At 40.9% G+C, this 22,161-nt stretch overlaps 1 protein-coding gene across 1 annotated transcript in view; it reads right to left on the bottom strand.

Moving 5' to 3' along the window:
* The window catches only part of SND1 (staphylococcal nuclease and tudor domain containing 1), an 815,381-nt gene that overhangs the window by 109,220 nt on the left and 684,000 nt on the right, over positions 1 to 22,161 (bottom strand). Inside the window, exon 18 of the mRNA XM_056573088.1 lies at positions 155 to 296. Coding sequence (XP_056429063.1) covers positions 155 to 296 — 142 coding nt within the window. The remainder of the gene's footprint in view (positions 1 to 154; positions 297 to 22,161) is intronic.

Here is a 22,161-nt window from a genome sequence, read left to right as displayed (position 1 = left end):
TGAATTTATTAGCCTATAAAGTGGCACAGTAAGAATGTGAAGGCAAAGAACAAAGTTTACAATGAACGACCTCATACCAGTGCAGGGAGATAGAATGCAATGTTATGCTTGTGTAACAAAGAAAGAAAGCCATATCACTAAAGGGGCTGCTTACCTGTCTCAACATCCTGAACGTAAAAGTGCAGGTCATCTGTGATTTCTGTAACCAGGACAGGTTTGTAATTTACATTTCTTTCCTTTTCCTCCACCACAGCAACTGTTTCTTCTACAGGCTGCTCTTCAAATTTTGACCAGATCTGTAAACAAAAAATAAATAAAAAATGTAATAAAAAATATATTTCTATATTGGAACACGTTTGTGATAAGTGGGGGAGATTTATCAAAACCGGTCCTGAGCAAAAGTTGCCCATAGGTTTCAGATCGCTTTTATTTTTGAAAAGGCCTCTAAAAAGTTTTTAAAAAATCTTATTGGTTGTTATGGGCAATTCAGCAACTTTTCATCTGGACAGGTTTTGATAAATCTCCCCCAGTGCGTTTACATAATATCTTAATTCAAAATTTGCTGTATAAATATAAGCACATTAGATAAACAACCATGCAAAAATTAATTTCACCAAGTATAATCAAGATCAACTTGCCACATTTTAAATAGAACATTGTCCACAGAACAGACATTTAAAAAATATTTTTTTTTATATAAAAACTGGTTATGAAGGGTTGTAGCTATTGAGCAGAAACTTTACAAGCTATGTTCACACTAAGGAATTTCAGTCATCACAACAAAGAAAGTAATCACGGTTGAATTGTTTGGAGTCATGAAAAATTACATCACATGTACACATGCATTGTCATGTGATCCTCTATGCCATTTTGTTTGATACCACATCACAGTTTATCGGTTGCGGTTCATTAAAGGAGTTATCCAGGAAAAGAAAAACAGAGCTGATTTTTTTTTTATATTAACACAGCACCATATCTGTTCTCAGGTTGTGTGTGGTATTGCAACTCCGTTCCATTGAAATTAATGGAGGCAGAATGCAATACTCTGCACAACCTGAGGAAAGGTGTGGTGCTGTTCTTGGAAAAAATTAGCTTAGTTTTTCTATTCCTGGATAACCCCTTTAACTTGCAGTAAGCCCTTTCCCAAAACAGAAAGCCACAAAACATTTTTAGAAAACTAGTATTGGTTAGCTCACAACAGTCTTTGTACAAACATTCTACAATTGACAGAATATTGTACGTTACCACTGAAGAAAAAAAAATGTTTTGTTTTAATAGTACAAATTCAGGGAAATGTTAAAAGCTGAGCTCAAAAGGAAAAAAATGCCCAATTACAAGGAAGTTCTTGGGTACAGCCTCTCCTTGTCAAAACTGTCCTCTATAACCTCGGCAAAAATAACTTGGAAATGACATAGTCCCCAGCAGGTGGAGAGAAGGCAGAGTGATGGATGGGAACGGACAGAGATGCTAATTACTCCAGAGAGGCATAAGTGACTATATACACCATCTCTCCACTAGAGGAGCAGCCCAGCTGCCAAGCCTTTTCTTCAGGACTATCGTCAGAGAAAGAAAACCAAATATGCATAAGTACTGTTGATTAAAACACATTTTGCAGTAAAGGTTTAAGACTTCAATCAACATACTATAGGATTTATCAATTATTATCCACAAAGAGTGTGCCTTACATAAAACATGGCGTTATTCAGAGACTAATACATTCTAGAGCAAACTGTGAGCCTGCAGCATTTTCCTACAAGACATGTTGGGTTACAGTAAACAGATACTGTACAATGTTAAGTTACAAAGCTAGTTGTTTGCAGTGTCAAATTTTATGCAACAAGCTAGGAAAGCTGGACTGTGGTTCTATATGTCTTTTGATTTGTAAGACATATATCATTAACTGCAATAGGCAACACAGAAATGGTGTTTCGGTTTGTAAAGGCAAAAAAGTAAAATTGAGGGGAGAAGTGAAGTCCCCAGCTGTGTTGCAGGACTGTCTAGCAGCAACAGCGGCCGCTGGTCACTGCTCTTAAGTGGACACAGCCCTTGTTAAACTGGCAGCCAGTGCCATGGTCACTTTGAATTAGTGAGCTGCAGTGGCTGCTGGGACTTCTGACCATTGATGTCCCTGACGTCACGCTGAGGAGCGGAGCAGGTAGTCACTTTCAGGCATTTGGCTGTCCACTCCAGATGTCTTTCTGCTCAGAGCGCCTTTGTAATGCTAAAGGCAGAGAACTGTCTCACTCTCTGCCTCTAGCATCACACATGTGCTCTGAGCAGTGTGTCATTGGGAGCTAGCGCTTGCTCACTGAACTCACTGCAGGCATCTTGTAATGATGGAGTGTGCATGCGCTGATGGCCTGTTTGTCAATCACACAGCGGTCCCAGCGCTTATGTAGAGGAGATAGGCATGGAGGCCCTGGGGCATTGCAAAACTCTGGCCATGCCTACCCGACTTTTAGTGACTGTCGAAATAAATTTGTTTTTTTTAGCATCATTAAACCTGCTATAAAGGAGGAAAAAGTAATTTTGCATTACAATCCTAAATCCCTTTAGCACACTAGTGTTAGCTTGTAAGGATCCAAAGTCATGACCGTTGGACGTTGTGTACACTACTCAAAAAATTATAAGAAATTATAGGCAATTAGAAAGACACCCACAATAAAGGAGTGGTTCTGCAGGTGGTGATCACAGACCACTTCTCAGTTCCTATGCTTCCTGGCTGATGTTTTGGTCACTTTTGAATTCTGGTGGTGCTTTCCCTCTAGTGGTAGCATGAGACGGAGTCTACAACCCACACAAGTGGCTCAGATAGTGCAGCTCATCCAGGATAGCACATCAATATGAGCTGTGGCAAGAAGGTTTGCTGTGTTTGTCAGCGTAGTGTCCAGAGCATGGAGGTGCTACCAGGAGACAGACCAGTACATCAGGAGACGTGGAGGAGGCCAACAACCCAGCAGCAGGACCGCTACCTCCACCTTTGTGCAAGGAGAAGCAGGAGGACTGCCAGAGCCATGCAAAATGACCTCCAGCAGGCCACAAATGTGCACGTGTAAACTCAAACTGTCAGAAACATACTCCATGAGGGCCAGACGTCCAGAGGTGGGGGTTGTGCTTACAGCGCAACACCGTGCAGGACGTTTGGCATTTGCCATAGAACGCCAAGATTGGCAAATTTGCCACTGGTGCCCTGTGCTCTTCACAGATGAAAGCAGGTTCACACTGAGCACATGTGACAGACATGACAGTCTGGAGACGCTGTGAAGAACGTTTTGCTGCCTTTAACATCCTCCAGCATGACCGATTTGGCGGTGGGTCACTAATGGTGGTGGGTGGCATCTTTGGGGGCCTCACCGCCCTCCATGTGCTTGCCAGAGGTAGCCTGACTGCCATTAGGTACCAAGATGAGATCCGCAGACCCCTTGTGAGACCATATGCTGGTGCGGTTGGCCCTGGGCTCCTCCTAATGCAAGACAATGCTAGACCTCATGTGGCTGGAGTGTGTCAACAGTTCTTGCAAAAGGAAGGTGTTGATGCTATGGACTGAGCACATATGGGACATCATGTCTTGCTCCATCTAGTCCAGGTCTTGGAGGACATCCCTCAGGAGACCATCCACCACCTCATCTGGAGCATGCCCAGGCGTTGTAGGGAGGTCATAAGGGAACGTGGAGGCCACACACACTACTGAGCCTCATTTTGACTTGTTTTAAGGACATTACATAAAAGTTGGATCATCCTGTAGTGTGGCTTTCCTCTTTGATTTTGAGTGTGGCTCCATATCCAGACCTCCATGGGTTGATAATTTTGATTTCCATTGATAATTTTTGTGTGATTTTTTTGTCAGCACATTCAACTAAGACAAAAGTATTTCATACAATTAGTTAATTCATTCAGATCTAGGATGTGTATCTTAGTGTTCCCTTTATTTTTTTGAGCAGTATATATTATGAATGAATCTATTACAAAAACATTCTAGTCAAAACCTTGCCTTTTAAAGGAAATCAGTAATCAGTATCACCAGCACTAACCTGTTGTACAGACTTTGTAAGGGGGTTGACACTGATGATAGGTCGTCACTGTGCACGGGGAGCTTGGGAATGCCTCCTGTGCACCAAACAGATCATTTGCATGTACCAAAGAACCAGAATTTCAGGGGGAGGGAGGCACTGAGCTATGATTGTCACCCGCACTACAAGCCTGTACAACAGGCTAGTGCAAGTGATACTGAAAGGTGTTAAAGGTGTAATTCATATGACATATTTCATCCTTATTTAAATCAGGTTCTAAGGTTATTGTTGAGGCCATCATTATAGGAAAAGTGGGATTCATGCCATTCGTGCATAATTTTACCCTAGAAACAATGCAGATGTGGTACTGGTAGGTAATCGTGTCATTTAATGGGTAACACTGGATATGATCTAATAAGAAGCCAATATACTATTCTTATCTCTCTTGTTATTGCAGTCAAGTATCCTAATGTATTGATATTACTTGAATGTCACCAAGGAGCAGTACAGCTTGTAAACCGGTGCAATAAACTTTTGATTGTGTGTTTGGGGTGTCCAGCAGGTTGTGCTTGGCGAGTTTATAAGATTATTTTCAGAAACATGCAGCGCATCATTACAGACAATTTGTAATATTTTTTTGACAATTTCATGTGAGAGCTGTACAATGAGGAAAAATTGCAGACTGATACTCACCACTAGAAGAAGAGTTAAGGACCTTGCTCTGATAAGCAAAACCTTGTGGTTTCCAGCTTTAATAGAGAATAAAGTGGAAGCTCCTAGCTGTGTAATGCCTGTATGTACTCTGCTTTTAGAATGTACTGTTATTATACACAGAGAGATTCTGATCTAAACCCTTTCAGTAGAAGCAGCTGAACATCTGCTAATGCAGCCAATTTGCAATATTACATCTTAAATGCAACCAGTCATTTCTAACTCCTATCATACAATTCAGCCTGTAGGATTTATTGTCTGTGGGAGTTGATTTAAGACTGAGAAGCTGGAGTTTCATCGAGCAGCTACACAACTTGGCACAACAAGGAGAAAGGGAGGGAGAGAGGAAGAGAGAAGTGATGATGGGGAGAGGGGAAAAAAGGAGTAAAGCTGGAAACAGGATGTAAAGAGAATAATAGAAAGAGGAAGCAAGAAATACAGGGAGAATAGAAAACATGCCAGGGACAGCAAAATAAGGGGAGAAACAAGTAGGCTGGCAGAGATTCATCTATAGCATTATAACTGACGTATATGTGCTATAGCAAAGTGGACAGTTTGTATTAAGTATTCACACTATACATGCTGATAATCCCATTGAGTCTGCCAGCTTAGAACACAGAAGATTCAACTATGTCACTGAGACTTCTACCCTACCTCCTTCTCAATTCCAAAACATAGGTGACTGTTCCAGAAGGAAAATCTGACCCATATGGTTCCTCAGATTGGTTAATTAATTTCACTTAGGAGATTTTCAAAAGGGATGTAATTAAAAAGGATCATTTGATGAACGAGAAGGTATCTGGTCTGCTGGAAAGCATCCATCACTGTATCTCATCACCACTTCGTAATACAGGTAAAGAATACATTTTCTGCTCAATCAGTATTTTACTGGAAATATCAAAAAGTAGTTTAAGCATTTGTCAAAACCCTCAATCCTGCCAGCAGCTCATTTATTCAAGAAATATGGCTTTTGGTGAGGGGAAGGAAAAAATTGTATCTTATAAAAGATTGATGTACAAGATATAACAGGATGTCCATATTGCCTGATGAAGATTTGCCTGATGAAGATTTGAGGGAACCAACCTTAAATTCAGAAGCATAAAACATTGCTTCCCTGTCTGTCCCAGTTCCAAAGTCACAAGTTTGTGCATTGCTTTCCCTCAGCTTTTTATTACAGCACTGTTATCTACCAGTTCCCCACCCAAAGATGTTGCAAAACTGAAGTCAGTGAATCAACAGCACCTTCCGAATTTCTCCTGTCTTCTCTGCTACCTGTGGCATTATTCAGCACAAGGCAGCATGCTGTAAACACACCTCATTCTTCCCAACAAAGCTATACATTGGGGATCAAAAGTTTGGGCACCCCAGGTAAAAAATTGTATTAATGTACATAAAGAAGCCAAGGAAAGATGGAAAAATCTCCAAAAGGCATAAAATCACAGATTAGACATTCTTATAATATGTCAACAAAAGTTAGATTTTATTTCCATCATTTACACTTTCAAAATAACAGAAAACAAAAAAATGGCATCTTCAAAAGTTTGGGCACCCTGAAGAGATAATATCTTGTACTGCCCCCTTTGGCAAGTATCACAGCTTGTAAACGCTTTTTGTAGCCAGTAAAGAGTCTTTCAATTCTTGTTTGAGGTATCTTTGCCCATTCTTCCTTACAAGTGTCTCCCAGTTCTTTGAGATTTCTGGGCTGTCTGTCACGCACTTCTCTTTTAAGGTCTATCCATAGATTTTCAATTATGTTGAGGTCAGGAGATTGTGAAGGCCATGGCAAAACCTTCAGTTGACGCCTCTTAATGTAATCCCTAGTAGATTTTGAGATGTGTTTAGGATCATTATACATTTGTAGAAGCCATCCTCTCTCTCACTTCAGCTTTTTCACAGATGGCATCAAGTTAGCATCCAAAATTTGCTGAAATTTTATTGAATCCATTTTTCCTTCTACTCGTGAGATGTTCCCTGTGCCACTGGCTGCAATACAACCCCAAAGGATGATTGATCCACCCCCATGCTTAACAGTTGGACAAAGGTTCTTTTCATTAAATTCTGTTCCCCTTCTTCTCCAAACGTACCTTTGCTCATTCCGGCCAAAAAGTACCATTTTAACCTCATCAGTCCACAGAACTTCTTTCAAAAATGCATCAGGCTTGTCTATATGTTGATTTGCAAAGTTCAAATGCTGATTTTTGTGGTGAGGACGTAGAAGGGGTTTTCTTCTGATGACTCTTCCATGAAGACCATATTTGCACAAGTATCTCTTTATAGTGGAATAGTGTACCACAACTCCAGTGTCTGCCAGATCTTTCTGGAGGGATTGAGCAGTCAAGCGTGGGGTTTGAATTGTTTTTCTCACAATCCTGCGAGCTGTTCGTCTGATATTTTTCTTGGTCTTCCAGATCTTGCTTTAACTTCCACTGTTCCTGATGACTGCCATTTCTTAATTACATTCCAAACAAAGGATATTGACATCTGAAAACATTTTGCTATCTTCTTATAGCCTTCTCCAGCTTTGTGAGCGTCAACTATTTTCAGTTTCAGATTTCTAGACAACTGCTTAGAAGAACCCATGGCGCAGATTGTTGGGGCAGGGTCAGATTAGTCTGGGAATTTAAAACCTTTGAGATTGACATCACCTGGTCTTCCCTTCCCAATAAAATCTAACTTTTGTTTACATATTATAAGAATGTCTAATCTGTAATTTGATGCCTTTTGGAGATGTTTCCATCTTTCCTTGGCTTCTTTATGCACATTAATACAAATTTTTACCTGGGGTGCCCAAACTTTTGATCCCCACTGTATATGTAGGGCTGTGTAAGCTAGGAATAAGCGGTAAGCTGGGCTGGAGGGGTAGTCAGAGGCCTTGAGCTCAGAGACCAGACTATTCCATCTTGGACTGTCCAGACGTCGAAGAAGAGGATTAACGCCCCTCTTCTTCCCCTACTACCCCATACGTTTGCCCAGCAGTTTGACCCTGTGATCCGCCCTCCCCCATTGATCCCATGCCCCTCCCCAATCACAGACTGTAATGTGTTGCTGTTTTTCGACTGTTTCTTTGATATTGAGTGATGGAGCGGAGTGTTCGTGTAGCATGTGGTACGGTGTATAGCTTAGGGAACCTGTGCTGTATATTGTACTGTCAAGCTTTGTGTGATTGTAATGACTACTGATTGATGAGTAAAGCTCTTTCAATACCTTGAGCTAAGAGACAAGATGCAGCCAAGCCTTCTGAGAAAGCAGAGAAAGATGCATTGCTTCGGAAACTAGCAGCTGCTGAGACAACACCAGAATGAAAAGAGTACACAACTTCCAGTCAGGAGTATTTCAAGCAAATCATGCTGAAGCTAGTACAATTTGTGATAGCACTATATGAGTAAGTTATATATTTTGGGCTGACCGTTTTATTTAAAAACCTGCAAGTGTGTTTTGTTTCCCTTATCAAGAGCCATAAAACTACTCAACTGGCTAAATCAAGGCCAGACTTTCTTAGTACAACCTGATGACATTTCTTTATGTTCTAAAACACTACAGAAGACTAAATTTCTCATCTTAACTTTTAGGCTGGGTGTCCGTACTATCAGAAAAAAACAGGAGTGGAACCAAGATAGAAATACTATAATAGAAAGATTTGCAGCCTTTTCCATATTTTCAACCCATTCCTGGTTTGCCTTCGAATTCTGTCCAAAATACTCTGTGCACAAATCCAACCTTAGTCTAAATTCCCATGTTGCAGAAATGTTGATTATTTTACCTGTGGATTACAGTAACAAACTTCTTGTGAGCGCCACATTAGAGAATTTCTGATGCATATGGACCAAGCTTTTAAAAAAGCTATTTCTCCACGTGGTTTAACCCCTTAAGGACCCAGCCAATTTTCATTGTAGGACATGGCCATTTTGTGCACATCTGACCACTGTCACTTTAAACATTAATAACTCTGGGATGCTTTTATCTTTCATTCTGATTCCGAGATTGCTTTTTCGTTACATATTCTACTTTATGTTAATGGTGAAAATTCCAAAATGTTATGAAATATTTTTTTTTTAACTTTGAAGCTCTCTGCTTATAAGGAAAATGAATATTCAAAATAAATTATATATTGATTCACATATACAATATGTCTACTTTATGTTTGCATCATAAAGTTGACATGTTTTTACTTTTGGAAGACATCAGAGGGCTTCAAAGTATAGCAGCAATTTTTCGATTTTTCACAAAATTTTCAAAATCTAAATTTTTCAGGGACCAGTTCTGTTTTGAAGTGGATTTGAAGGGCCTTCTTATTAGAAATACCCCACAAATGACCCAATTATAAAAACTGCACCCCTCAAAGTATTCAAAATGACATTCAAAAGGTTTGTTAACCCTTTAGGTGTTTCACAGGAATAGCAGCAAATTGAAGAAGAAAATTCAAAATCTTCATTTTTTACACTCGCATGTTCTTGTAGCCCCAGTAATTGAATTTTTACAAGGGGTAAAAGGAGAGAAATCTTCCTAAAATGTGTAACCCAATTTCTCTTGAGTAAGAAAATACCTCATATGTGTATGTCAAGTGTTCGGCGGGCGCAGTAGAGGGCTCAAAAGTGAAGGAGCGACAGTGGGATTTTGGAGAGTGAGTTTTTCTGAAATGGTTTTTGGGGGGCATCTCACATTTAGGAAGCCCTAAAATGCTAGTTTTCCCTCAAATTAAATTTTTTTACAAGGGATAATAGGACAAAATGCCCCCCAAAATTTGAAACCCCATCTCTTCTGAGCATGGAAATACCCCATGTTAGGATGTAAAATGCTTTGCGGGCAAACTAGAATGCTCAGAAGAGAAGGAGTCACATTTAGCCTTTGAAAAGCAAAATTTGCTGAAATGGTTTTTGGGGGCATGTCGCATTTAGGAAGCCCCTATGGTGCCAGGACAGCAAAAAAAAAAAAAAAAAAAAAAACCACATGGCATACTATTTTGGAAACTACACCCCTGAAGGCACATAACAAGGGGTCCAGAGAGCCTTAAAACCCCACAGGTGTTTGATGACTTTTCGTGAAAGTTGGATGTGTAAATATTTTTTTTTCAATAAAATGCTAGTTTTCCCTCAAATTCAAAATTTTTACAAGGGGTAATAGGACAAAATGCCCCCCAAAATTTGAAACCCCATCTCTTCTGAGTATAGAAATACCCCATGTGTGGACGTCAAGTGCTCTGCTGGCGCACTAAAATGCTCAGAAGAGAAGGAGCTTTTGGGAAAAAAAATTTTTGGAATGGAAGTCAGGGGCCATGTGCGTTTACAAAGCCCACCGTGGTGCCAGAACAGTGGACCCCCCCCCCACATGTGACCCAATTTTGGAAACTAAACCCCTCACAGAATTTAATAAGGGGTGCAGTGAGTATTTACACCCCACTGGCGTTTGACAGATCTTTGGAACAGTGGGCTGTGCAAATGAAAAATTACATTTTTCATTTTCACGTACCACTGTTCCAAAAATCTGCCAGACCCCTGTGGGGCGTAAATGCTCACTGTACCCCTTTATTACATTCCGTGAGGGGTGCAGTTTCCAAAATGGGGTCACATGTGGGTATTTTTTTGCGTTTATGTCAGAACCGCTGAAAAATCGGCCACCCTTGTGCAAATCACCAAATTAGGCCTCAAATGTACATAGTGCACTCTCACTCCTGAGCCTTGTCTGCCCGCAGACCATTTTATGCCTACATATGGGGTATTTCCGTACTCAGGAGAAATTGAGTTACAAATTTTGGGGGTCTTTTTTTCCTTTTAACGCTTGTGAAAATAAAAAGTATGGGGCAACACCAGCATGTTAGTGTAATTTTTTTTTTTTTTACACTAACAAGCTGGTGTAGCCCCCAACTTTTCCTTTTCATAAGGGGTAAAAGGAGAAAAAGCCCTCCAAAATTTGTAGTGCAATTTCTCCCGAGTACGGAGATACCCCATATGTGGCCCTAACCCGTTTCCTTGAAATACGAAAGGGCTCTGAAGTGAGAGCGCATGCCCATTTGAGGACTTAATTGGGGATTGCATAAGGGTGGACATAGGGGTATTCTACGCCAGTGATTCCCAAACAGGGTGCCTCCAGCTGTTGCTAAACTCCCAGCATTCCTGGACAGTCAGTGGCTGTCCAGAAATGCTGGGAGTTGTTGTTTTGCAACAGCTGGAGGCTCCGTTTTGGAAACACTGCCGTACAATACGTTTTTAATTTTTATTGGGGGGACAGTGTAAGGGGTGTATATGTTGTGTTTTACCCTTTATTATGTGTTAGTGTAGTGTAGTGTTTTTAGGGTACATTCGCACTGGCGGGTTACAGTAAGTTTCCCGCTAGGAGTTTGCGCTGCGCCAAAAAATTTGCCGCAGCCCAAACTTGGAGCAAGAAACTTACTGTAAACCTGCCCGTGTGAATGTACCCTGTACGTTCACCTGGGGGGTGCAAACCTCCAGCTGTTTCAAAACTACAACTCCCAGCATGTAATGACAGACCGTGCATGCTGGGAGTTGTAGGTTTGCAACAGCTGGATCCACACTGGTTGGAAAACCTTCAGTTAGGTTCTGTTATCTAACTCAGTATTTTCCAACCAAAGGGCATGCTGGGAGATGTAGTTATGCAACAGCTGGAGGTACGCAACTTCAACTCCCAGCATGCCGAGACAGCTGTTTGGGAATTCTGGGATTTGCAGTTTTGCAACATCTGGAGGGCTACAGTTTTAGAGACCACTGCAAAGTGATCTCCAAACTGTGGTCCTCCAGCTGTTGCAAAACTTCAAATCCCAGCATGCCCGGACAGCAAACAGCTGTTTGGGCATGCTAGGAGTTGTAGTTTTGCAAGATCTGGAGGGCTACAGTTTAGGGACCACTATATAGTGGTCTCAAACTGTAGCCCTCCAGCTGTTGCAAAACTACATATTCCAGCATGGCCAAACAGCTGTCTGGGCATGCTGGGAGTTGTAGTTTTGCAACATCTGGAGGGCTACAGTTATAGACCACCATCTAGTGGTCTCAGACTGTAACCTCCAGATGTCGCTAGGCAACTCACCGGCTTCCGTAGGATCCAGCCGCACAACGTCGCTGATCTCAGTCGCCCGCGGCATCCGGATCGGTAAGTCGATCTTCGGCGCCGGTCCCTGTCGGGCTTCCCCGTTCTGCCCTGCCTATTGTGGGTGGGCAGGACGGGGAAAACGAAAGTAAACCCCCCCGCCCCCGATCGGCTATTGGTGGTCGCGGCTAGACCACCAATAGCAGGGATAGGAGGGGTGGCACCCCTGCCATCTCACTCCTATCTCTTCACGGGGGTTGTGGGTGTAATGGACACCCACGATCCCCCTTCTATTACGGGTCCCCATAGATCCGTAATGACCCGGAATCACGCAAATCGCAAGTGTGAATTCATTGATTTGCCACGATCGCCGACATGGGGGGTGATGACCCCCCTGGGCCTTTGCACGGGATGCCTGCTGAATGATTTCAGCAGGCATCCCAGTCCGATCCCCACCCAATGCGCGGCGGGGGCCGGAATTTTTCCATGGCGTACGCGTACGTCATGGGTCCTTATGTACAAGGGTGTCATGACGTACGCGTACGTCAAGGGTCCTTAAGGGGTTAAGCAATACAAAATTCATAAACACTGTGTGGCCACCACAAGTGGGCATGGTTTTGCACACATACGACAGCTTTAACTTAGCACATGCCACGGAGACATGCCCCCTTCAAGTGTGAAGAAAGCTGTTGGGTTTTGCCAGCATGGAAGTGAGACAAGTAACATTTTACCTGTTAGTAAGTTCACGGTTGATTTTACCATCTCCATTTAGAATTTTGGGTATTTTATATATCTGTTTAGGGGCTTTAGATTTATTACCACCTGATAAGTTTGGTTGGGTTTTTGACAAAAAAAAGTGGAATAGAAGCCCTGTCTTTCCTGGCTTGGAGGAACTGGAAATAGGACTCCTTTTTCTATTAACCTGTAAAGGACCAAGGGCGTACCTGTACGACCTGGGTCCTTTCTTAACGTAGTCATAGCAGGTTGGGTCCGGCCTCTAACAACGTCCGGAACCATGGCTAATAGTGTGCAGCAATGATCGCGGTACCGTGCGCTATTAACCCTTTAGACGTGGCATTCAAAGTTGATCGCTGCGTCTAAAGTGAAACTAAACTACCACCAGTTAGCTCAGGGGGCTGGTCAGGACCGCCGTGGTGAAATCACGGCATCCCGAAAAGCTGTAGGACACGATGATCCCCTTACCTGCCTCCTTGTGTCCGATCGCTGAATGACTGCTCAGTGCCTGAGATCCAGGCATGAGCAGTCAAGCGGCAGAATCATCGATCAATGGTTACCTATGAGAAACCAGTGATCAATGTAAAAGATCAGTGTGTGTAGTGTTATTGCCCCCTATGGGAGCTATAACATTGCAAAAAAAAAAAAAAAAAAAGGGGAAAAAAGTTAAGATCATTTAACCCCTTCTCTAATAAAAGTTTGAAACCTCCCCCCCTTTTCCCATTAAAAAAAAACAAAAAAAGTGTAAATAAACATATGTGGTATCAGCGCGCGCGGAAATGTTTGAATTATGATTGATTACAGTGCGGTGTCCAGCTGGAATCTTGCAGGTCTCTATTAATGGAATATGGACGTTGAGCTTTTAAAAAAACATTTACATTCCAGGTAAGTTATATTCTTTTTAAAGTCCTAATGCACTCAGAATTTCCTACATTTTACAGTTTTAATAGATCTGGCACATTTTTCAAAAAGGTTCAATGAGGAAAATCTGATAAAACTCATTGTGACGGGAGGCACGATGAAAATAATGTAATGTAATTAATTACAGACTGGTCTGCCTAGACTAGTCTTCTCTTGGCATGCAGGCTTGTCATGGTATATTACTATGCAAGGTTAGTGGACATAGCTTGGCAATGCAGAGAACATGTGCAGTATTTAAAGCAGGAGGGAAAAAAAAAAAAGATTCTCTCTGAACTATGTGAAATGCAGCTTTTCCCTGCATAGGCATTTTTTTTTTTTTTTATTAGAGACTCCTGATGATAAGTACACAAATGCAAACAATTCTGGTCACAAGCCAAAAAGACATGCACATGAATGGCTATGTACAAAAGTCTGTGGCACTTAAGGGGTTCTCCGCTTTAAAAAAAAAAAAATGATATATAATTTATTTATTTTTTTATAAATTGACTGGTGCCAGAAAGTTAAACAGATTTGTAAATTACTTATTTTAAAAAATCTTAATCCTTCCAGTACTTATCAGCTGCTGTATGATCCACAGGAAGTTCTTTTCTTTTTGAATTCCCTTTCTGTCTGACCACAGTGCTCTCTGCTGACACCTCTGGCCATTTTAGGAACTGTCCAGAGTAGAAGCAAATCCCCATAGCAAACCTATCCTGCTCTGGACAGATCCTAAAATGGGCAGAGGTGTCAGCAGAAAGCACTGTGGTCAGACAGAAATTCAAAAAGAAAAGAACTTCCTGTGGATCATACAGCAGCTGATAAGTACCGGAAGGATTAAGATTTTTAAATAGAAGTAATTTACCAATCTGTTTAACTTTCTGGCATCAGTTGATTAAAAAAAATAATAATGTTTTCCAGTGGAGTACCTCTTTAACACAACCATAGTAAAGGACTAAAAATAAATCTGGGCCACAGCATTTACTAAGAGAATGGGAGTTCATTAACGAATGTGATCCTGTTTTTTTCTCAGATTGTGTCATATGCTTCATGCGCCAAAATTTGTGACCAAAAAACCTGACCAACTCTCCATTTTACTCAAAAAACTTGAAAAAGGCAGTTTGGGAAAAGGGGCAAGGTCGCAGAAAAAGGGACAGTTTAAAAAAATCCCAACTTGTGTTTCCACATTAAATGTGGTTGATTTGAGCACTGGAAAACCTGACAGCTCAGCCCAGTTGTAAAAAAACCTTGGGAATAATTTGAGAATACCGTGGAAAAATACATTTCAGCAAAAAAAACAACAAGAAAAACTAAACTTCACTAAAGCTAAAACTTTAATATCTTAAAGGGGTTATCCGGCAGCATGTTTGTTTCTACAGTGTATATACTGTATATATAATATGGCTAAGCAGCAGTATGACACTCCGCTCAGACATCACTTCAGGCCCAATTGTCATGCAGGACTCCGGAGGCACTGCGGGAGCGCTAAGGGTAAGTAGGTGTTTAAATTTTTTTTAATGCCTATTCTAAAAGTAAAAAATAAAAATAAACAACCCTCCCGTTGGATAACCTCTAACTAGCTCTGTGAAAATGAATGCACTTTTTCTGTTGCTTGCATAGCATCACATTCTACAGTGCTGCACAAAAATCATAATTTACATCCATTTTAAGCTATGTTATTATTAAAAGGCAACATGCAATCACTTCCATGCTTCCTAAAGCCCAATCTGCTTCTCCCTGCCCCACCAGCCTTGATTGAAAGAACTCGCTTTATACCCGAACAGAGCGTAATCTATGAATCAGGGATGGTTGTGCAGAAAGAAGCTGTCAGGGGTTTCCTGATGAATTGTCATTTAGACAGTTTATAAAGGTGGGGGAAAAAAAACACACACACACACACACAAGAGTTCATCAAGTTCAACCTGTATCCCTACTGTGTTGATCCAGAGGAAGGCAATAGATCCTTAAGAGGCTAATGCCATTTGCCCCATACTGTGGGAAAAATTTCTGACAATCAGACTAAATCCCTGGATCAACTCTCTGTACTTAAATATAAGCATCCATAACCTGTAATGTTATTACTCACCAGAACACATCCAGGCCCCTTTTAAACAATTTTAGTGACATTACCATGACCACTTCCTCTGGCAGTGGCTTCCATAGTCTCACTGCTCTTAGAGTAAAGTATCACCGTCTGTGCTGGTGTGGAAACCTTTTAACTAGATGTAGAGGATGCTACCTTGTTAAAGATAAGGTCCTGGGTATAAATAGATCATGGGAGAGACCTCTGTACTGCCCCCTGAGAATTATACATATTTATTAGGTTGTCACTAAGCAGTTTTCTTTTAAACAAAATCTTAATTCTGATAATATTTCTACGTACTGTAGTCCTCATATTCCCCTTATTACTCTGGTTGCCTGTCTTTAACCTGTTGGGGACAGAGGGCATACCTATATGCCTTCGTCCCACTCCCTTTCTATAACGCGGAGCCACGGCGTGGCCCAACATCATAGCAGGTTGGGCCTATAACAACAGCCAGCCAGGACCCATGGCTAATAGCGCGCGGCACTGATCGCGGTGCTACGCGCTATTAACCCTTTAGATGCGGCGTTCAATGTTGAACTCAACGTCTAAAGTGAAAGTAAGACATTGCCGCTTAGCTCAGGGGGCTGTTTGGGATTGCTGCGATGAAATCGCGGCATCCCTAACACCTTACAGGACAGCGGGAGGGCCCCTACCTGCCTCCTCGCTGTTCAATCGCTTAATGACTGCTCAGTGCCTGAGATCCAGGAATGGGCAGTCAAGCGGCAGAATCATCGATCACTGGTTTCCTATGAGAAGCCAGTGATCAATGTGAAAGATCAGTGTGTGCAGTGTTCTAGCCCCCTATGGGAGCTATAACACTGCAAAAAAAGTGAAAAAATAAATGAAAAAGAGATATGAAGATAATGTAACCCCATCTCTAATAAAAGTTTGAATCACCCCCTTTACCCATAAAAAAAAAAACTGTGTAAATAAAAATAAACATGTGGTATCGCCGTGTGCAGAAAGGTCCGAATTATAAAAATATACCGTTAATTAAACCGCACGGACAATGGTGTACGCGCAAAAAAAAATCCAAAGTCCAAAATAGCGTTTTTTTGGTCACTTTTTATATCATGAAAAAATTTATAAAAATTGACCTAAAGTCCGATCAATACATAAATGGTACCGCTAAAATCTTCAGATCACGGCGCAAAAAATAAGCCCTCATACCGCCCCGTACGCAGAAAAATTAAAAAGTTATAGAGGTCAGAATATGGCAATGTTAAACGTATAAATTTTCCTGCATGTAGTTATTTTTTCCAGAAGTCCGACAAAATCAAACCTATATAAGTAGGGTATCATTTTATCCGTATGGACCTACAGAATAAAGATAAGGTGTCATTTTTACCGAAAAATGTACTGCGTAGAAACGGAAGCCCCCAAAAGTTACAAAATGGCCTTTTTTCTTCAATTTTGTCGCACAATGAATTTTTTTTTCAGTTTAGCCGTAGATTTTTGGGTAAAATGACTGATGTCATTGCAAAGTAGAATTGGTGGCACAAAAAATAAGCCATCATATGGATTTTCAGGTGCAAAATTTAAAGTTATGATTTTTAAAAGGTAAGGAGGAAAAAACAAAAGGGCAGAAACGGGAAAACCCTCCGTCCCCAAGGTGTTAAACCCCTATGCACTAAATATTTCTTGTACACTGGTGCCCAGTACTGTACACGGTATTCCATGTGTGGTCTGACTAGTGATTTGTACAGTGGTAGAATTATTTTCAGGTCGTATGTATCTATCCCCTTTTTTAAGCACACCATTTTATTTGCCTTGGCAGCAGCTGCTAGACACTGGTCGCTAAAGCTCCATTTACTGTTGAATAAAACTCATGTCCTTTTCCATGTCAGTTATCCCAAGCATTTTCCCATTTAATACATATTTTCTGCCTGAGGTTTTCATTCCCATTTACATAACATTACATTTATCATTTTTGAACCTTATCTGCCACTTCTCAGCCCAAACCACTGACCTATGAGATCCATTTGTAACAATGTATTGTTTTCTATTGTGTTAACCACTGCGAAGATTAATACTTTACTATATAATCCCTATACCCCTAGCTAAATATTAGAAATAGGGGTCTGTCTATTACATTACAGGGGTACTCCACTGGAAAAAAATAATTTTTTTAATCAACTAGTGCCAGAAAGTTAAACAAATTTGTCAATTACTTCAAAAAATATTTTTCCTACCAGTAATTATCAGATGCTGTATGATCCACGGGAAGTTTTTTCTTTTTGAATTTACTTTCTGCCTGCCCACAGTGCTCTCTGCTGACACCTCTGTCAATTTTAGGAACTGTCCAAAGTATGAGCAAATCCCCATAGAAAACCTATCCTGCTCTGGACAGTTAGTAAAATGGACAGAGGTGTAAGCAGAGAGCATTGTGGTCAGGCAGAAAGTAAAGTAAAAAAGAAAAACTTCCTGTGGATCATAACAGCAGCAGCTGATAAGTACTGGAAGGAGTAAGATTTTTTAATAGAAGTAATTTACATATCTGTTTAACTTTCTGGCACCAGTTGATAAAAAAAAAAAATCCCATGGAATACCCCTTTTACTCCCTTAGAATGCAGGGGTGAATGCCATCTGGACCTGGTGATTTGTCCATTTAGATTTTTAACCTTTTTACTATTTATATAGTTAAAGAACATTTTTGTGGCTAGTTTTTTCCTATAGCTTTTCAATGTTCTTAAAGGAGAACTGTGGTGAAACATTTTTCATGAGTCACCATGCCCAGGAAGCAAGAAGAACACCACCAGCACCAGAGGACAGGGACTTCAATATCGGCGCAACCAGGGAAGGTAGAAAGGGGAGCTGAAGTTTGTTTTTTAGTTTTTCCAGCCCGGGCACAGGGGAAATTAAAAATGTTTCGCCACAGTTCTCCTTTAAATGTTATTTTTCACTGCCTTCCTGTTCTGGTAGCCTAAATGCTTTTTTTTTTTAACATTTATTCACATTAGTTCCTGACCCTTTTATACCTATATGGTATGCACCCCTCCTTTTTTCACTCTAGTATTTCCAGCACAGCCTAAGTAAGCACATGTCCTTATCACTGCCCCACGTGCATCCGCCTACCCCTTTTCACTGACCGCTATGAACATGGGCATACTCTGAATACTGATGGGAAGCCATGCCTAGCCAATTTAATGGAAACCCATTAACATTTTAGTATAATGGTAAGAAATTGATACTTAGAACATTCAACTCTGCAGATGTTGTCAGATTCAGTGCTGCAGGGATATAGTGCTACCTACATTATTTTCTTATTACTTAAGGTAAAGAGCGATCATTCACCATGTTAGCAGGAAAAAAACTAATGTGTATACGGAAAAAGCGGAAAATGCCTCAGACAAACTGCAGTTTGTGTATCTGACTCAACCTTTCAACTTATTTGATATATTACATGGGTAAAAAAACTTTTTTTTGCATCTATTGTGCCAGAAAGTTAAACAGATTTTTAAATTAATTCTATTAAAAAATCTTTACTCTTCCAGTACTTTTAGCAGCTTTACGCTTTAATTTCTTTTTTTGTCTTGTCCACAGTGCTCTCTGCTGACACCTGATGCCCGTATCAGGAACTGTCCAGAACAGGAGAAAATCCCCATTGCAAACCTATGCTGCTCTGGACAGTTCCTGACATGGACAGGTGTCAGCAGAGAGCACTGTGGACAAGACAAAAAAAAAGAAACTCAAAAAGCAAACAATTTCCTCTGTAGCATACAGCTGCTAAAATGTACTGGAAGGGTAAATATTTTTTAATAGAAGCCTTTCTGGCACCAGTTGATTAAAAAAAAAAAATGTTTTCCACCGGAGTACCCCTTTATGTTCTTGTGACCTGAATTCAGTAAAAGATTGAAAGGAAATAATCCACTATCACTACATAAGCAGAAGAAAAAATATGGGATCAATTAAATCAATTCAGATAAAGAGACTGTGTATAAGGTCAGGAGCAGAATACTACAATTATTCTTCCACCATGGCACTACAGGAATTTGGGTTGCAGCAGACACCAATGTTGGATCTCAACAGCATTTATAAATGAGCCTCATTTAGTAGTAATATTTTCAGACATGCTCTGCTAATATTTGGGACAGTGGGTAAGAGGCAGACGCCCCTTCGTCTGTCTCCCCTGTGCAAGTGTTCATCGAAGGGACTTTTCTATCTTTATTGTTTTGGCATGTCTATATTTATCACTGGCTGAAATTAAGATGTACAGATTTGTGAAGTGAGGGCCATCTGTTTGCAGCATATGCTGTCCTCCATCATGAACAGAAGAGTTTAGGTTACAGACTATTTGCCACAAGTCAGGACCTCAGTACAGGTGTAGTATTTTTTCAATCCTCCTACTATGTAGTTTATGTATGCACAGCAAAAAAGGAACATGGCATACAGTAACCTGCTGCAGTGTCTTCATGTAAACTATGCACTATTGTTTACTTATCTGCTTTGTTTAATTACAATGTACTATTGATCAGTTTTATGAGATGTGTGAAACTCCAGAAATTTAAGGATGTGTATGTGCAGTTATTGAAATCAATATTTGCATCTCTCTGGTTCAAAGTATAAAAGTTAACCCTTAAGTCACACTTAATTATTTTCTAGAAAGCAGACAAGAGTAGTGTTTAAATTTACATGAACAAATGACAGCCTTCATCACATAAATGGCCTTCTACGGTATGTATATTGCCTGGAAGCTGTTATGTAGCCTACAGCCACAGGTTGACCAGCCTTGTGTACAACCATTCCTCTAAAGTGGAAAGTAGAAACAGCAACCTAAGTCATAGCATTGTAAGGAGAGAGATGTTATGCAGAGTAAGGGAAAATAAAACTAGATTGTCACATCTTTGTTTCCTAAACACTGAAGGCATGGATGGCAAGGAGAGGTAATCTGGAGTGCACAATGCCATTTTCCCATTTAATGTGGTGTGACATTCTGCTGAACGGGCTTGTGTTAATAAAATATGAAAATAGTTCATCTTCTGGCACGCTCCCACCTGCGGCCTGACACAATTGCCTGTGCCATTTTTATAGCAGTCTCCACAACAGTATAGCAATTTGATGTTCATAAAAACAGGATCCTGTGTGTTTTACAGGACAGGAAAAAAAACGTATCCTGATCTCCTCAAACTTGTCAGACAGACTCTTAACTAAAAAACAATGAATCTTAACAGATCCAGTTGGAATAAAAATAAATAAATAAAAAGAAAAAAGTGATCTGAACAGACCCCTGAAAGGCTCCTCATTTGCATAGGAAATATGGCTACATGAATAACTGCAGAAAGGGAAGGACACTTCAAGGGTAAGGGATTATGAATAAAGCAACACATACAATCTTTGTACATTTAGTAAGTGTCATGGTTCTTGATCTGTATTAAATGTGGATTTATACCAATTTGCAATGCTGCTTCATCCAATCAGATCACAAGAGTTGAAGATGGCTTTTCTACATGTCTGATTCTTCATTGTAAGGGCTCTTTCACACAGCCATGTGCACTCCGTAAATTTATGCCCGTTCTGCAATCAGTTTGATATTTTTTAAACTGGTTATAAACGGCTGTAAAATAATCCCATTGGTGTCAATGAGATTTTTTTTTTTACAATCCTTTATCACCCGTTTCCTTCCTGTTTTTTTTTTGATAGGGCAAAAACATTGCATGCAGTTTTTTCCCGTCAAAAATGACGGAATGTAAACGGAATGTAAACGGATATTAAAAATTTTACATTTAAATCTATGGCAAATGGATGAGCATATTATGTCATCCGTTTGCACCCAGTTTTTAATATGCATTTTTCAACAGTTATTACTTCTGAGCATGCTCAGAAGGAGTGAAATCAGCAAACTCTTGCTGTGCTGTAGGATTACTACTACTCCCATCATGGAACAGACTTGTTTCCTTGATGGAAGTAGAAGTTTCCAGGTTGCGTGAGTCTGGGGATGCTAGATTAATGCTTGTACTACTACACCATCATGGAACAGAGTCAGTTCCATGTTGGGGGTAGTAGTACAGGGGCTGAGGGATTGATCGCACTGGGTCTGAGACCCCATGCGATCAAAAGTTATTAACCAGGGGAGTGGGCGGCATGGTCTGCAACCCTGCGATGTAGATCGTCTGTGTGTTTTACTTTCATTTTCAAATAACCCGCTGGGAGCCCTGAATGGCCGGCACCGAGGGGCAATTCAGGGCTCCCTGCAGGTTTTTAAGGTCATTATTACGAGGATTGTAATGTTGCACTACACTGAGCCGTGTACCCCGGCTGCCCTGATGCACTGCAGGAGGGCAAGATCTATAGGTAACACAGCAGTGGGCAATATACATAGCTAGCGCAGTGGGGGGGGGGCAGACATATAGTGCTATATGTTTAATGAACCCCCCTCCCCCTGCGCTAGCTATGTATAATGCCCCCCCGCTGCGCTTACATATGTCCCCCGGTGAGCGCATTCATAAATCCCTTGCAGCGCTATCTGTGAATAGTATACTATTAGCAGAACATCATGCTGCTGGCCGGGAAAGGGGACAGATATATAGTGATATATAACTGTCCCCCTGCAGCGCTTCTATATACATATGTCCCTCGCAGCGCTATCTGGGAATCTGCTGGCCGGGAAGCGGGCAGCATCGTGCTGCCTTTCCCAGCCAGCAGCATGATGTGCTGCTGATCGTATACTATTCACAGATTGCGCTG

This window comes from Hyla sarda, chromosome 4 (genome assembly GCF_029499605.1).
Source record: "Hyla sarda isolate aHylSar1 chromosome 4, aHylSar1.hap1, whole genome shotgun sequence".
Lineage (NCBI taxonomy): Eukaryota > Metazoa > Chordata > Amphibia > Anura > Hylidae > Hyla > Hyla sarda.
Note: the sequence above shows the minus strand (reverse complement) of the source record. Positions and strands in the feature narration are given on the sequence as shown.